Source organism: Onychomys torridus, chromosome 5 (assembly GCF_903995425.1).
Source record: "Onychomys torridus chromosome 5, mOncTor1.1, whole genome shotgun sequence".
Classification (NCBI taxonomy): domain Eukaryota; kingdom Metazoa; phylum Chordata; class Mammalia; order Rodentia; family Cricetidae; genus Onychomys; species Onychomys torridus.
Window position 1 is genome coordinate 115329064 of NC_050447.1, and position 18780 is coordinate 115347843.

Genomic DNA, 18780 nt, shown 5'->3' on the forward strand with positions numbered 1-18780 from the left:
TACACCCTGTTTGTATACACACTGAAACTTCCTGTTTCGTTCTGCCCCATATTTATCCTTGCTTTTGCTGTTTCCCTCATTTTGACTTCCTTTGTGCACAGTGAGATACCAGGGCTGCTTCTATAATTGGTCTCCTCTACAGTTGGCCATGTTGGTTCAGCTCTAGCAGAAGTGGACTGGTTTTGGAGGTCCTCACCTGCACCCCAGTGGGACAGATTTGCAATCACAGTTCAGTGTGTGCACAGCTCTCAGCAATCAGGCTTCGCAATATGGAGTCATGTCTTGCCTGGGGTTTGGTGATCAGGAGCCTCCTTCCCATCTCCATTATGTGGTTACTGAATTGTCTCTTTGCATTTTATTTTTGGCTCACCCAGGTCCTGCTTGATTTAATTTATGTATAATCCAGTTTATTCACTGTGTATAGTACTATAGGTTTTGACAAATGTATAGGATTATGTGCTCATATGCCCAGTTCCAAGGAGGATAGTTCTGTTACCTACAGATCCCATGGCCACTTCATATAACCCTTCGCAACTACCCACCTAGCTTCCCTTTCCAGAATGTCATGGAAATGGCAGTATAAAACATGAGCTTTTGGGGTCTCTAGGGATGCCATAGAGTCCTTGCTGCCCTGCCATAGGACCCAAGTTCAGTTTCTATCACTCATGTCCAGGGTGGAGGGGCTCAAAACTACCTGTAACTCCAGCCCCATAGGACCCAAAATTCCTGGCCTGCAGGTATGCACTTTCCTATGTATATAATTAAATAATAATAATAATAATAATAATAATAATGTCTTAGATTACGTAGTTTTGTGGGTCTAACCTCTTTGATGTCATGAAACATGAAGAGTTACAGCATTGAGTCAGCATTTCCCCCTCTTTGTATTACTGAGTAGTATCCCATCAAAGCTGCAGCTGCATCTCATTACCCCCCAGTCCATTGAGAGATCGCTGAGTTGCTTCCAGTCTGTGGAGATTATACTATAGAGACTTTCATGTGACTCAGAGATGGAGTTTGAGACCTAGAAGTAAGGTCATACAGTGAGTCTAATTATGTTTTGAAGAAACAGCCACTCTTTGCCATCACCCATCATTCTCCAACAGTAGTAGAATTTCTGCATTTCTCCTATCTTTAAAGTCATTTCAGTTTGCATAGAACTAGCAGTCTTCTTACCCCTGTTATTACATTATTTTTCATGTGTAGCATTTTATTTTTTCGTTTGTTTTCTCTGTTTTCTTAATGGTACTGAGGATGGAGCCCAGGTCCTCTCAATGCTTGCTTACTACGCAAGCGCTCCACCACTGAGCTATATCCTTAATTTTTTTGTTTTTGAGGTAGAGTCTTCTTCTTCTTCTTCTCAGACTGGTTTCAGCTTTTGTGAGTGGTGGGATTGGTGGTACGTCCTACTAGCCCCAGTGTTACAACGTTGGTTGCTCATGCTGTAGTTTCCTCTCTTAACTGACACTCCTGTTGGACATTACGTTATTCATCTTTTCCCATTAAAGATTTGGATGCTTTTGTCATTATTTCCAATTCTTTATCAGTTATAAATCAGTGTCATATCTTTGACTAGATCTAAAGGCTGCTTTGTCTCTTTAGAGTGGCATTTTCTTTTTTGTAAGCCTTGTAATTTTATGTTCAAAGTTGGACATCTTATGTTACATGCTAAAGTTGTGTAAGTCGTTGTCATGCTTGGAATGGGCATGTCCTTCTGGCTGTGTCTGCCCGGGAGTAACTCTGGCTGTTGTCTCTGGTCAGGAGGATTCATGTTCCTCTTAAGATACCTTGTGCTTTGGATGGGGGCTGGTTTACAAGAATGGTGTCAGTTCAGTATTTCAATTGATGGTCTTCCTTTGGGGCTGTAATTCAGATTCAGTCTCTGCTCTGGACCTTCCTGCCTTCCCTGTCCTGAGCCCTCCCACCCCCGCCATCCCCCAGGCCCAGCAATAGTCTTGTTCTTCGAACAAGGATGAACGTTCTGTTTCCTCCTGTTTTGTTCCCTCAGTGCAGTGAATGTCACCAGCATCTGAGGTCATCAGTGCTCGCTGTCCTTTACCTCACTAGATCAGACTTTTGATTCAACGGTAGAGAGGGGAGAAGGGCCCAAGTGAAGTTCTTTGCCTTTCCTGAGGCTGCTGCTCCTTTCCCAGATCAGGGCCAAACAGAACACTTCTTAGCACTTGGCACTGAGTGTCTAGATGAGCTCCATGATGTAGGCACCTAAAGAGCCCTAAAGCTGTTCCAGTCTTAACAGTAGACACCTGGCTGGAAACAACTTTGATTCTGTCGATCATTTCGATGAACTCCTCTGGCCAGTATTCTGTTACTGCTGTCCTTAGTGACACACTCTAGTCTGTTGCCTTGCAGACACTGTCTTGCCTGAGATTTGATCTATTGATTGTCTCAAATTTCAGTTCTTTGCTTAGTGGGAAAAAAGTCATGCACGTAAAGTTAGGTCTACTCTTGTTTTTACAAAGCAATGGTTTTCAGGGTAAGCAGGATCCAGCCTAGCTACACTTGGCAGGAAGTTAGTATTTGATGAAACTTTCCTCTTCAGTAGTCTCTTCTGGCCAACCAGTTCCTTGTTGTCCCTTGTTTCCCCATTTTCTGAGGCACCCAGAGTTCCCAGGTACTGATCCAGAAATCCCTCATTCCAACATGGGCTCTGAGTGGGACTCAACTAATTAACGTTGTTCTGTTTATTTTACAACATAAGAGTAGAACCTTGGAAACAACAACAACAAAAACATTCTAGTCTTTTTCATCCCCTAGAAGTCACCCTCCAGTGTTTCAGTACATAGTTCCTATAAGACTTTTCTGTAAGAATTTATCTTTGTAAGAATTTTTCTGCCATGCAAAAAAAATAAAATAAATGAATACTTAGGAAGTCCAGTAAAAAATATCTATTGCATATTTCTCTGTTTGAATTTTTTCTGTTTTTCAAAACTTCAGAGTGGTCTCCCTTTCCAGGTAGAACACTTCCCACGAATCCAGTGAATACCTGCCCCTTTATGCTGGTTTTCATGGGCACAGTAAACAATTAGCAACAATAATGCATAGACTAAAGCAGTTGTACCAATATAATAATGAAAATTATGTAGTGTACCTCTCAGGTATTTTCTGCACTGTGTTCACACTTCTTCCTGTGGCAAAATGATGCATGCAAAGCCCTGGGGCTGAGATGAAGTGAGATGAATGATGTGAGTGTTGTTTATATAGTGTTAGACATTTTAGTGACACAGCAGCCCACCTGACAGTATGTGACACTCTGTACATCTTATTACCAAGACAGTCTACTAAGTGATTAGCAGGCAGATCTTTGTTCACCACTAGACAAAGGGCAATCCATGTTCCAGGCAAGACAGCAAGCTGGGAACAATCTTACCCCACTATTCAGAACCATGCATAGGTTAAAACCTAGTATTTCTGGCACCCTCTACTTAATTTTTATTTTTTTACCACAATCCAAAATTGAAACCAATACCATAGTTTAATAAAAAATTAGAATGTATCACACACAACCAAACCATAGATGGTCTGACATCCGTGTGGGCTAGTGACAAAGAAATAGTATAGATATTTTCCCATCCCTCCCTTAAATGTTAGCTTTCCACTTCGCATGATTTTAAATACTGCAGTTTTTTTTAACCTAGCTCCATGTGAAGGCATGAAAATTCTGACACTGTCACTTGAATCATCTAGACTATTTCTTGAAAAATGATGTTAGTGTTAATGATAATATTTTTAGATACTATTTCATTTTTTGTAAGAAATGGGTCAAGTCATATAGAAACAAGAAGTATCAGGAAATTCTGGAAAGATCAGAAGGGCTTGTGGTGATGGCTCTGTGAGTAAAGTGTTTGCTTCACAAAGACTTGAGTTCACCTTCCCAGAACCCAAGTAAAAAGCTGAGCATAGCAGCATATGCCTCTGACCACAGTGCTGGGAAGGAGACATATGCAGATTTTCCAGAGATTCACTAGCAAGCCAGTCTAGCTGAAACAAGTCTCAGGCTCAGTGAGAGACTCAAAAAACAACCAAGAGAAATGATTGAGGAACTATGTCAACCTTTGGCTTCCATATGCAGCTGCATGGGTGATATATGCCCCCCCCCCCACACACACACAGGGCTGGGGGATAAGGCTTTAAATATCAAATGAGCATTATTACTAACAAATCAATTAAAACATGTTTCCAATATAGTTCAAATCTAATTTTACTAACAAGTCAAATACCATCAAAGTATTAGTATGTTAATTTCTTTACTAAAAGGAAGAGATAGGTGTATAAACTCATGACATGACTACTCCATGGTTAAGAGGAAGGTTTTTATTGTAGATCCGAGAGAACAGCCAGAGGCATCTGGAAGAGTTTAGAGCAGAGAGAGAAAGTGGTAGACTGAACATGGCCAGCTGCCTAGACCTGGCCACAAGAGGCAGAGCATAGTGGTGGGGGTGAGGAGGCATAGAGAGAGAGCAAGAAGGGGGAGTGGGAGAAGGAGGCCAAGAGGAAGACAGAGTGAGAACATTGAAAATAGCAGAATTACACAGAGAATGAGTAACTGGGGGAGAGAAGCCCATGAGCTAGAGAAGTTAGGGTAGAGGAGGAGGCAAGAAGAGTTGGGATGGACTTTGAACTATGTAACAACTACATGTAATACTGAGGGAGCCAGAGGCCAGCTTGCTATGGTATGCTAATGGGCACCACAGATAGCCATTTGTCCCTTCCGCCTTTTGGAATTTGGAGAAATGGGGTTCCCTTTGTTCCTGACAATAGGAAAATAGAAAACAGCTTAGGAGAAGTTGATCTTTTTTATTTTTGTCATACTTAAGAGTTTTTCTAATATAATATTTGAGGCTTTATTTCCTTTCATTACATCCTACACTTGGCTTGTCCATTTCTCTTTGAAGGCTCATTTCATGTACCTCCCTGCTATCCTGACCATGGCCCTTACCTTCATGACCTTCTCCGAGTCCCTGCTACTTGACTGGCTGCTGCCTGTGATTTTTCTGGTGTGTGCTCTGGGTAGCCCCATCTTCAACATGCTCCACAGTGTTGCCGAGCTTCTAAAAGTGAAAGCATTGTGTTTGTGTAATTGTAGAACATTATATAACAATTCTTATTTGTCATATCAGATGAAAAGCAAAGATTCAGTTATGAGCGGTCTGGATATGACCTTGAAGAATCGGATGGCCCAGATGAGGATGACAATGAAGAGGATGATGAGGACAGCCAGGCAGAGTCTGGCCTCTCAGCAGCACCCTCAGTCACAGCCAGCCCACAGCATCTTCCATCCAGAAGTGGCCTTCAAGATCCTGGGAGTGTAGACGAGGACCTTAGGGTTCCCAGTTGCTTCTCAGGGGCACACACAGACCCCATGGACATTCTGCCTAGAGCGTTACTCACCAAGATGACTGTTCTCAGCACAGTACAGATTGATCCCAACAGGACAGATTTGCCAGCAAAGGCCATGCAGCATACTGCAAAAGACGAGCATGAAATAGTTCCTCATGTAGACACTTCCAGGTCCCTAGAAGTTACCCCCAAGTCTACCGGCCATCAGATGTCTGTGGATTACCCGGAATCTGATGTTCTGAGAAGTCCTACAGCTGCAAAGACTGTTGCTTCAATACAGGTAGATGAGCGGTGGTGGGGTTTTGTCTTATTTTTGTTTTTTCCTCTTATTCCATTAGGAAAACCTAATAGATTAAACCTAATAGATTTAAAAAGTCATTCATGACCATATGAGTATGTACCTTTTTGTTGTTATAGCCAATGACAGAATTCATGTATGTCTGTTAAAGCACTGTTAATTATCTTGACAAAAATCCATATATTGTACTATAGCCTGTGGTGCCTCTTTTAAGAATATTCCTTCATTATTTGCTGTTTTTAAAAATCACAATAAAATATGTACGTGCCAATTGTAAACTCACATCCCGAGACTTAAGGGTCCAATGGCTGACTTGGTTTCCCAAGTGTGGATATGGTGGGTCTGCATCATGTTATCCAGATCTTGTGCTGTGTCTGCTCCTGTGGACAACAGCTAGCAGGCTTCATGACAAATTAACCTGATGCAAACATGACTCAAGAATTCATGTTGTTTGGGTGCACAAACTCCTGGGAGAACTTGGGAAAGTTTCCTTCCAGGAAGCAGCTCAGGGTCAGACACCAGCTCCAAAGAAGTTCAGGAAGTATGCTGCACGCTTTTCCATGGCTGCCTCCTAATCAACACATAATTCTGTCTTTCCTTAACAGGTCTCTTCCCTCTCCTGTGTGTTAAATAAGGCAGTAGGATGTATTTCTTATTGGGAAAAAGATGTTTTCCACTAGAGAAAAACAAAAGCTTATAATTTTACATACTAGCCTAAACTAACTTCATCTGTCAGTTTAATACAGAAATTGAATACGTGAACTAATGCAGCTCCTTAACAAATACATATATATATGCAAATTCATGTATATATTATCAAGAAAAAGGTAGTATTTAGATAACACTCATGGGTGGAAGGGGGGAGGGTAGGCAAGATTCATCCCTCCCTAACACTGTGTTCTTACTGCTGTATCTAATCATCTCACATAACTACCGGTGCCTGAAAATGCAGTCTTCAGTAGACATGTTATGTATTAGCTTACGAATCAGTGAGCAAATAAATGAACAACTGCAGACCTTTGTCTTAGTAATAGCTCTTCACTTCATGAGTGAACAATTTTTCAGTTAATTTTCTCCCAGTTGAGTTGATGCTCACAGCCAACTAATATGGCAATTTCTCAACATTTCCTAGTCTTTAAAATAAATTGGTGCTGGTGATGCCAGAAAAATAGCATCAACATAAAAATATAACCATGCTCATCTATCAGTATCAAATGGTAATACCCAGGAAACTGGTTTGCAAATTACAAAATGCAAAATGTTTTTCTGGCATTGTAGTAGGAAAGAAATTAAAAATGAAGATTTTTTTGTTGTTGTTGAAAATATAAGCCAACAACTGTATAATACAAACACATACTCTTAACTCATTAAGGGTTAAGAAAAGAACAGACTGAACACTAGTACTTGAACTGTGATGAAGGAAGCTCTGCTACCAAGGCTCACTGTCTCTTGTCTTGTAGGATTCACCATCTGTAAGACTGCCGCCTGCTGTAGCCCAGCTCAACCCTCAGCCAGCAGCCAGGATTCCTTCCTCAGTCTCACCTCACCCTGACAGTCAAGAACCGAAGCAGCAAATAACCTTACATCCGCCTCCAGGCTTGCCTTCCTCTCAGACGCATTTGTTCAGCCACCTCCCCTTGCATTCCCAGCAGCAATCAAGGACCCCATACAACATGGTTCCCGTTGGCGGTATCCATGTGGTGCCTGCCGGCCTCACATACTCCACTTTTGTACCCATTCAGGCCGGACCAATGCAACTTACCATCCCTGCTGTGAGTGTTATTCACAGAACCATGGGTACCCCTGGGGATACCATCACCGAAGTTTCTGGCACTACCAATCGCCCCAGGGGAGTGGCTGAATTGAGCAGTGTTGTGCCATGTATTCCCATCGGCCAAATCCATGTGCCAGGCCTGCAGAACCTAAGTCCCCCAGCCTTGCAGTCGCTCACGTCCCTGGGTATGGAAACCGTCAATATCGTGGGCCTGGCCAATGCCACCGTGGGCCCGCAGGTGCACCCCCCAGGCCTGGCCCTCAATGCTGTGGGGCTCCAGGTTCTGGCTAATGCGCCTGCCCAGAGCAGCCCTGCCCCACAGGCGCACATTCCAGGTCTCCAGATCCTCAACATCGCCTTGCCCACCCTGATCCCCTCGGTCGGCCCAGTGGCTGTGGGCACCGCGGGGACCCCCGAGACTGCGGCTTCCAACAGCAAGGCGCCGGAGCTGCAGACGCCCGCAGGCCAGGGACACAGCGCCGAGCCGTCTCAGGGGTCACCCGAAGGCCCTCAGGAAAACCCCAAAACAGTGCCCGGCCCCGCAGCAGACCATGCAAAGTCTGAAGGCCCAAACAAAATGGACACCAAGAAGGCGGCTCCCGCAGCAAGTCACGTGTTGCCCGGGCGCTCTTCTGCGCAGGCGCAGCCGGCACCCACGCCAGAAGCTATACAGAAGGCCCCAACTTCAGGCTCTCCATCACTCCCGCCAGACAGACCCGCTCTCAGACCCCCAGGGCCCCACAGGCAACCCATCGTGCACTTCAGCGACGTGAGCAGTGATGATGACGAGGACAGGCTTGTCATAGCAACCTAGTGGTTTATTTTTTATTGATTTTTTTTTTTAATAACAGGTTTTTTTGAAAACCCTTTCCTTAAAGCACATTTTTTTCTGACATAAACTCATGACTAATCTTTGTGCAATCATGAACTTTAGACCAATAATTGTTGTTTTGTGTCAACTCCAGCCATTTTTGTACATGTTGTATAGACAATTGTGCCTTTTAGGAGTTTTATGTTTAGAATCTGTACAGATGGTTGAATGTCTATATACATACAAATATGTTATATATGTATATGCAAACCAGGTAGTTGTGTTTAGTAGAAACCTGTCAGATAAATCAGATGATTAAATTATATGTTGCACTGTTAAATATAAATTTTTATGGCTGTGGGGCAGTTTCTGTGTATAAATTAGTATGTAAACCCCATATTTATTGTATTCATATTAGTCTTTGCAAATGGATCTGTCATCGTGTAAGACAGTAACTGTACACTTCTGGCAGATTTTCTGTGTTACGAACTGTTTCAGTAAAATACTGTTTACCGACTTCAGTGGTGCTTCAGTTGTGCTGTCTTTAAACCTCTTTGGGAAAGTAGCTCCCAGGTCTGCGCCTTCCACAGCCAGGCCTTAGTTCTGACAGACAAGCCTTTAGTGGTCTCTTTCCCTGTGCAACGTGCTGGAGCCCAATAATCGGGAGCTAAAGACAAATGTGTCCTAATTGCCAGATGTAGTTTTGTAGCTTTTTACTTGTTAGAGGATTGAATTCTTAATATTTTCCATAAATGCACAATACTGACATTCTGAAAAGAGTGAAGACCTTAAATGTGGCTATGGAAAATGTAAAGCAAGTAAAACAAAACAAAACAAAACAAAACAAAACAAAAACCAGTCATGAGACCTCCAATGCTCCCTCCCACTCCTCAACGCTGTGTTCCTTAGCCAAGGGCTCCTGTTTCTTTCAGAGAAGCTTTTCTGTAGAGTTCTGTCCCCCCAAACCCTAAAGGACCCAAGAGTTATTGGTGGGAAAAGCCCAGATCTGTGACTTAAGTGGCTCTAGAAATGATTGCTCCTGTCCTGAGAAATGCAGCTTGGTCATTTAGGAAGATGGCACAAGTCTCACTGTGACTGCCTTATTATCTACAGATGGCAGGTGCCAGGTTTGTGTGGAAACTATTTGATGTTGGGATTGGAATATTTAGCGTAACTTTAGGGCAGTGTATCATAGGTTTAAATGTTCTCTTCATGAAGCCACTGAGACTGTGTTAGAGGGGAGAGTCTGTGAGGACTTTGGAGATACCTTGATAGCCACCCTGAAGATCATTTCTGGCTTTGGGAAAGGCACTTGGAGCCCCACCAATCTGTCTTGTAATTGGGATTAACAACCTGTACTCCAATGACAAGCAGGCTCTGGGTCTATGGTGCTGTGGGCATGTGTTTTTTCTTATGAAGGTACAGTTTTGCAGCTTAGGTCATTAAATTCCCACAAATAGTGCAGACTTCATTTTGAAAAGAATTCTAGAAAACTCAACTATAGAAGTTCCATTGCTCTAACAGTATAGTTGAAAACAAGTTCTATTACCCAATTTCTCACAGTTGTTGTTTTAACTTCTCACCATGACCTATATCTACTTTTGCCCAGAATTTTAAAGCACTTCATAAGCAACACTATCCCCACTAAGGACACTAGATGGGTCTGAGTTCTCTGAACTCAAAAGTCATGCTTGCTAACTTCAGCACTTAGGTTTTCAAATGGTTTGAATAGAATATTATTAATTTGGAGGATTCCTACATTTAACCAGGGATTAAATGTTGTTTTATACTTGATGTCTTTGGGAAATTTAATAATGATCTAGGATAACTTAATCTCATTTTGTACTTTAGCTCTTTCAAGATTCATCCCATTATGCACATAGCATTAATCCTAATGACTTTCTTGTTTTAATGTGGCTTTTCAAGTATTTTCCTAATGCACTTAGTCATCATGCTTTAAATTAAGGTTTTCAAACTACAATAAGGCAAAAAACAGATTCATTCTCAAACTGCTTGGAATTTGGGTTTTTCCTGCTAGTGATAAACTGGGTGCTCGACAGCAGCAGTGATCCCAGTTTCCAGTCAGCCTTGCAATCCCAAAGGGGAACAACAGTAATAGAGTATGCTATGCTGCCCTAGATTCCCCAGAAGGATAGGTGTGTGCAATCACTGCATTTTTTTTTTTTTTTGATTCAACAATGTTTCCAACTTGTGGCAGAATATCAAGATATAATTCCATCATAGCTGAGGACCATCTAGGCCAGATATAAAATATTTCCAAAACCTGAGGCATTGTATTTGAAGTAAGTAATTATATGCACAAAATATGTAAGTGAATTGTTGAACAGTTTCTGCAGTTATCTTCCCGAGGAAGCTGTGTCCGATTGATATTCCCAGATATGAATGATTTGCAAATAATGTCATTCACAGAGCTGACAACACCGCATTAGACTTCTGTCCCTTTGTGCTTCCTGCAAGATCCAGATTAGCAGAAAACTAGGATGCAAAGACATCAGATCTCTGTTAAATTATTGGTAAAACTGTAAGTGAAAAACGGAATGTGGGACTTGGGATGTAACTCAGTGGTAGACTACTTGCCTAGCATATATTAAATCTCGGTCAGTGATTCTCCACCTGTGGATCGCAACTCTTTCAGCAAACCTGTACCTCCAAAAATATTTACATTATAATTAATAATAGTAGCAAAATCAGTTATGAAGCAGCAGTGAAAATAATTTTATGGTTGGAAGTCACCACAACATGAGGAACTGTATTAAAACGTTGCAGTTGAGAACCCCTGCCCTGGGTGATTCTGCAAAAAGAAATTTAAAAACAGTATGAATGCTAATAACTTTTTGCATGAATCTACCATCATGCCACTACCAGCAGGGTTGGGAAAAACACCTGAACTGAAGGTCATGTTTCTCATTTCCACAGATGAATTTACCTGTTGGAAAACTTTATTGTACATTAACATAAATCAAGGGCATTCAAGTAACTTGTTTTCATGCTCAAAACTTTAGCCACAGCGATAATTATTCCTTTCAGAATGATAATTAACTGACATTTAATGTAGAGATTTTGCTTCTCATTTCTTGTTTTTATAACACAGCTATGATTTTCCTTTCACAGAAGTGGTGTAAATAACACTTTTGTCATTAATCTCTGACCTCAATTTTAAATGATGTCATTTAACAAGGATTAGGAAGTATGGTAGGTATTTTTGTTTAAATATTGTCAAGTACGTTTTCTTTTTTGATAAATGCTCAGATCAAACTGCACCACATTCTTGGCATTTCTTCTTTTGACCTTCAGTCTTTCCCCTGTTACTTCATTTTCCTGAGCATATTTACCAATTCTCTGAGAGCTTCAGACAGTGTATTTTGATCATCTTCCTGGCCTCCTTCCCTTATCTTCTGGATTCATTCTCACTTCCCTAATCCTACCCCAAGTTCATGTCCTTTTTTAAAAATTTAATAACCCATTTTCTCCAATTTATGCTGTCCATACTTAATCTTTTATTTTTGATGTCAAGATTAAGCAACACCAAAATAGTGATTTTCATTTAAAAACTATATGAATTTTTAGGGTAGTAAATCTTTTTTTTGTTTGTTTTGTTTTGTTTTTGTTTTTTTGAGACAGGGTTTCTCTGTGCAGCTTTGCACCTTTCCTGGATCTCGCTCTGTAGACCAGGCTGGCCTCGAACTCACAAAGTTCCACCTGGCTCTGCCTCCCGAGTGCTGGGATTAAAGGCGTGTGCCACCACCACCTCCAGCTAGGGTAGTAAATCTTAGAACAGGAATCTTCTATGATTATTGCCTTATTTAATTTCAAGGATAATTATTAGATATATGTTTATAATATTTTAATGACAATAGCTTCCTACTGTCATGGAAATGTAGAGATGTAGCACAAATCTTAAAAGGTCTTATTAATAAAAACAAACCTGGAGCAAGGTATTAGGGTGAATGCTGGAAAGATCAGAGAAACAGAACAAGCCACAGATAACCTCGCCTTGCCAATTTCTCAGCCAATCCTGTTTCCTCAGACTGGAAGCCTCTAAGTCCTCACCCGAATGGATCTCAGCTGAACTGCTGTTGAAAGCCTAAAAGCTTAACAGCCAAGTTCCTGGTCCTCACGCCTTATATACCTTTCTGCTTCCTGCCATCACTTCCTGGGATTAAAGGCGTGTGTCACCATTCCTGGTGGTTTCCAGTGTGGCCTTGAACTCACAGAGATCCGGATGGATCTCTGCCTCCCAAATGATAGGATTAAAGGTGTGTGTGCCACTATTTTCTGGCCTCTATGTCTGTCTAGTGGCTGTTCTGTTTTCTGACCCCTGATAAGTTTACTAGAGTGCACAGTATATTGGGAGACACAATACAATATCACCATGGAGAGAATGCACTTAAAGTAAGGATAATAAATGATTTTTCTCTATAAATTACATAATCTAAAAAAATCACAAGGTCTTATAACCCATAAGTATTGAGTTTCCTATCTTTTCATACAAAGGTCAATACAGCCTTGTACTTTTTGTGTGAAGCATTGTGGGAACACCTGCGTGCATAGCTACTCAGATGTTTTCTTGTTTTTTGAATCAGGCTTTAAAAACTGAGTGATTACCTAATTCCAACCAATTCCAAAACTATGCAAGTTACACTAGAAGATGTAGATTCCAACCTAGAGGGGCACCTGCTTGAGTCCATATAAACTAGAGAATCATATTAAGCCATATACATCATAGGAACCATAGACTATAACCATATGAGATTTGAGAGTTCAAGTTATAAAGTAAAAAATTATTTAAGTGTGATGAGAACTGCTGTAGTTCAAACGAGGGGTAGGATTTGAGACTTTAAAGTAATCCTGATGCCAAACGGTAGAGCAAGAATAGTCATAGAGACTAAGAAAAATGGAATAGAGAAGAATCACTTAGACATTCAATAAATATTCAGCACCAGCAACATAGAAAGTACTCTGAGAATGCAATTGTAATACAAATTAAATGGCATCTGCCCTTTAGGAACTTGAGCTCTATAGAAAAGTAAGGAATCGAAAGAATAGAATCTTGAGTGGTCTAAAGTGGTCCATGGTGCAACTGAGTAGAATGCAAATGAGGGAAATTCTGACTGGGCTGATCAGCAAATGCTTCAAGGAGGTGACATTAAACTTTGTCCCTACAGGGACCCTGATAAGCAGAGAAAATAAATGGGTGGGAAGAACAGTACAGATCAGAGGGACACCTAGGGGGGCCAGCCATCAGCCATAACCAGACAACATAACATTTGTGATCTCATTTGTTCCTTAAGATCTTCTCATGTCTTAAGCAAGGGAGCTGTGTCTCACAAACATGATGAGACCCAGCCTTGCTGGACTGAGCAGTGCAGCGGCATTCTTTATATGGAAGGCACTTATTTGGGATTCAGCAAGGCATCTGACAAGGCTGTGATGGCATTCTGGAGAACAAAGGCTAGATCTAAGCTTGATTGTGACTGTGGGCGCCAGAACACAGGGTGCTCAGCAGGTCATTTTAGTGGAGAGAATAGGGCACAGGCTTAAGATCCAAAAAGCTTCCTCTCTCCTCCTCCTGACAAGACAGCAGGTAGGGAGGAAAGGGAGGTGATGCAGAGGAGGGTGGGTAACAAGCTACCTTTTGCCAAGCTGGCCACTGTATTATATCTTTTTTCTTCAGTAGATTTGATGAAATTACAGAAGACATTTGTTGATAACAAAAAAAAGTGTGCATCATCAGGCAAAGTGGTTCCATCACCTGCAGAGATGGGCTGAATGTCAAACAGAATTGAGCAGGAAAACAGAATGTTGGCATATGGGTTGAAATTATACCATTTACCAATTCAGTATCTGCTGTGCCTTCCATAGCCCACCAGGAAAAGTATAATCTTGGGGGTATTAAAAAATATCCTATTTAGCAGGGCTGAAGAGATGGTTCAGTGAAGAAACCACTTGGTGCACAAGCATGAAGAGGACCACAGTTTGGATCCCCAGGACCCACCAAAAAAGGCTGGCATGGCAACTACCTGCAATCCCAGAACTTCAGAGGCAGAGATGGGGACTTGGTTCCGAGTGCAAGTTGGTTAACTGGACTAGCCAGAATTAGTGAGTGCCAGGTTCAGGAAGAAACTCTGCCTGATCAACTGTGGAAGACACCTGACATCAACCTCTGGCCTCCACACACAAGTACATGCATGTGTAGGTCTACCCCAACATGTATGCCCAAACACACAAGTATACACAGATACACAAAAAGAATTCAATTTTAAAAATCAAGTAACAAGATAATTCATAGTAGATTTTTGTTTGGAGATTATATGTAAACTGCTCCATTTGTAGGCTAGTACAGGATGAAACTAGTCACACAATATGGATGGCAGTATTTTAAATGATTGCAACAAATACAATATGATAGTATCCCCCACTTTACAGGTGAGAATGTTGTTCAGGGTTACAAAGCTACCTGAAAAGTGGAACTGTCTGACATTTTCCCAATGACCTCTGCTGCTTTTCCAGTCATGATTTACAGTGGTTGGGTTATATTGTGTTCGTTTCTAGGTGCAAGCCTGTTAGTATTCAGAAAACAAGCCATTTCCTTCAGAAATGCGTATGTCCAGTACTATGTGTATTTGTGTAGATGATAGATTTTTATATCTATTTTTATATCTTTTTCTATGCCCTTTCTCATACTTCATATACTGGGAGCCATAAGAATATTTAGTGATGAAACATTTCATTCAAATAGCAGGTGATAAAAGGGTATTTGAAAGTGACAATTCTAATCAAGCTTAACATACATAAATTCCTGAGTTCATTAGGTTTCAATTATGAATCATATATATATCAAAATGTCTCTGTTCCATATCTTATGATGATTAAACTTAGGTGGAAAGGAAGAAAGATGAACATGGACTCATACTGTTTTGGTTCTAGATGTGGTTAAAAATAGCCTGGCCTGTTATAATAATATTATAATGTCCCTGAGTTTGATCCTTTCAGAAATATTTTTAAAAAGGAATGGAGCAAATTCCCAGTACTTATGAAGATGAATACTAAAACACATATTCCCATAAGACAAGGCATCAAATTGTACATTTTTTTGTCACACCTATTTAACTACAATGAAAAGAAAGTCATCAGAATATATACAAGGAATAAAGATGTTCATCGTTGCTCTTTCGGAGAGAAGTAAGAAAGAGAAAGAGCTAGCCCATGGCAAATGCTCCTTGATATGAGCCAGTAGGGCCACCACACAGCACTTACAGTTTCCTTTTCTCTTTCTTTGGGTTTGAAGAATCCAAAGGTGAACAAATTACCTTGCTTTGGATGTCCATATATTTGTGGATTTAAAAAATATATATATCTTGAAGACCGATAGACAGTAGCTCCTCTTTACTCTTGCTGGAGACAAACCATCTTTTATTCACTTGTTTTTAGTGACTTGAAAGACAGAATGTTTAGTTGTTTCCCTGTGGGTATTGCCAAATGGGATCTAAAGAAGCCAGGCTAGATGGAAGACACCGGCCTTTACATTCCTGCAGCTCAGCCATGGAAGGAAAAGCCAGCTTTGAGATCATTCAATTAGCCCAGCATGCTTAGTTTTCTTTGCTAATAGCATGGCTTATTTTTGCCCAGTAGGGTCAAATGTTAAGACTACTTTTGCTTTGCCATTTGTATTCTTTGACATATTTGGATTTAGTTGTTTTGAAACATCTTTATCCATTAGACAGCAAGGTATGTTCGGTACCTTTGGCATTCATATTCACTGGTAGAATTTTACAATTTCATACAAAGAGTCTAGCTATTAATAACCACTCATGCAATCATAATTATTGATTCAAAAATCCAATCTTCATTAAAAATATATTAACTATTCTGATGAATAGTTAATATAACTCACATAATTTCACAGTCTACAAAGGTTGAGACATTTTGCATTCATGATGCTGATTACAAAAAAACCCAAAAATATTCTATAGTAAGTATGAAGAGAGAAAGGGTTTTTTTTGAAATTTTACTACAAAATGGCTCAGTCACAAACCAGAAAGAAAGAAAGAAAGAAAGAAAGAAAGAAAGAAAGAAAGAAAGAAAGAAAGAAAAGAAAGAAAGAAAGAAAGAAAAGAAAGAAAGAAAGAAAGAAAGCCTGTGCATTAAAGGCTGTGAGGTTAAATGTTTAATGCAATCTTTTTCTTGGCCTCATCCTGTGTTGGAAAAAGTGGAAAACATTCAGTGTATGGCACAGCAGCCTCCTTTGATGCTGTCCCAACCCAGAGTGCCTCAGGTCAGAGCTCTGAAGTCCCTTAAGTAGAGATAATGATCAGACCCGACACCAGGACCCCAGGGACCTATCTTAGAAAAAAGTGTTCTGTTTGTTTTGTTTTGTAACTAAACAAATTCCTTGAACCCTTTGTTATCCTTTTTCTAAATCCTTCAAAAAAAAAGAAAAGGTGCTGGAGGAGGGGGAGGATTTGAAAGATATAACAGACTCAGACGTCAAAACATGTAAAGCTTCTGCTCTGGGTCCAGTTGTGCGTTCTTTAGAGTCTCAGTTGAAACAGATATGTCCATGGCAGGCGCTCATTATTGTCTTCTAAGGTACTAAAAGCTTTGGCTGCTATTATGTTGTCTTAGCTATTTCAACAACCACCACTTCAACATGAAGATTACATGCTGAATGCATTTATAGATGATTTTCAGTGTAGTAGAGCGTTCATGGTTTACAAATGAACAACTTACAAATCCTGTGCATTTCCTTAATTCAGTCCAAATATAGAGTATAATCAACTTTGGTTCAATCACTGTTCAAGGTTTAAGTGGCTATAGACTGTATTCCTGTTCTACACCATCTCACAAATGCATGTGTTAGTGGAGTGTGAATGAGAAGGAATGTACTAAAAACCAAAACAAAAAACTCCCATGGCAGCAAAATCATTGGTTATGGATAGTCTGCAGTTTATCTGTTCATCCAACAAAAACAAGCTTATTTACTGATTCATTTAAGTATTCAACAATAGAAACCCAGTGCTGAAAAATAGACTTCATCAATTCAGACACCAAGTGGACAACCAACCAGCTAATTGTCCAAATATATGTTTTCTGTGCCTCCATTTTCTCATCTATCAGTCAGCAAAAATAAATCCTTACTTGAGAGGACTTTTGGGTAAATTAAAGCATTAGTACTGGGATGTACTAAACAAATCTTAGGGCATGGTAATATGCAAATAAATGTTAGCACTGTATTACCGTATTGATGTTTTATAATAGAACAGATATTAACAAATACTCAGGAGCAACTTATCACCTGTAAGATGGCAGCCATATCTTCATTTGAAGCTGTGTTAAAGCACACACACACACACACACACACACACACACACACACACACACACTTTAAACATACTGTGTCAACTTATTCAAATTGTGTCGTGCCCCCCCCCCCTCCCCGTCAATGTTCTACAGAAGAACCAGACAATCAGATTGCATTAGTTACTTCTCTGTTGCTGTGTTAAAACATCAGGAAGAGTTTGGGGTGGCTCACCATTCCAGAGGGACAAAAGTCATCATGGCAGAGAGGCACAGCATCCATCAGTAGGTGCAGAAGCAGAACCACTACAGGGAGAGCTCACATCCTCAAATGAAGCAGGAAGCAGAGACCAAACAGGAAGTGGGGAGAGACTATAAACACTCAAAGCCAGCCTCCAGTGAGGTCCTTCTTCCCGCTCTAAGGCTCCACAATCTTCCTCACTGGCAATGCCACCAACCGGGGACTAAGTGTTTCAATATGGGAGTCTATGGGGAAGTTTCTCACAGAACACCGCATAGACATTAAATGATAAAATCAGGTAGGTGGTCCAGAGAAGTTACATAGACTCCTTTTCATAAAAGTTTGAAAGAATGAAATGTTCTGATTTACCCTCAGAGAGAAGGGCTTCACCAGGCAGAAGAGAATGGAGGACCTATACAGATGGTGACATCAGAAGGCAGGATCAGGAACCCAGTTCTGGGTTTTCTTGTGGTGGACTTTGTTTTGGGCTCAAGCTAGCCCCCTAAACTGCCCAAAGCCACTCAGCCCATTGGCCTCTGCAGTTTGGGTTTTGCTGGACTCCTAACCCCCCATCACCTCCTGGCACCTCCGAGGTTGTTCCCATCTGGGGAAGGCAGAATTTGATGGCTCAGCAATATTGGAAACTGATGAGTCAAAGAGATGTACTGTTTGACTCTAGGGAATATTATCTCATCGAGTCCTGTTGTATGTCAAGATCAGAATTCTACATGTAAAAGGAAAGCTTGAGCTTTAAACCTCTTATTTAATAAAAGAAAAGGAAAGAAAGTAAGCTCCAAAGAGAATAGAGAATCCCCCACCTTTAAAATAGATGCAAGGGGGGGGGGTAGAATTATAGCACTTGCTTATCATATACAAGGCTCTACCTTCATTCAAGCCCCACTACCACAAAAGGAAAGAAGGAAAAGAAGGAAGAGGGGGGAGGGGGAGGACAGAGAGGACGAGAAAAGAAGCAGAAGAAG

At 40.8% G+C, this 18780-nt stretch overlaps 1 protein-coding gene across 4 annotated transcripts in view; it reads left to right on the forward strand.

The window, feature by feature from the left end:
• Positions 1-8762, forward strand: part of Hivep1 (HIVEP zinc finger 1) — a 137149-nt gene extending 128387 nt beyond the window's left edge. For all 4 annotated transcript variants that reach the window (XM_036186985.1, XM_036186983.1, XM_036186984.1 and 1 more), the window contains 2 exons: positions 5139-5638; positions 7117-8762. In XM_036186985.1, coding sequence (XP_036042878.1) covers positions 5139-5638; positions 7117-8244 — 1628 coding nt within the window. In that variant the 3' untranslated portion in view covers positions 8245-8762. The remainder of the gene's footprint in view (positions 1-5138; positions 5639-7116) is intronic.
• Positions 8763-18780: the final 10018 nt, after the last annotated feature.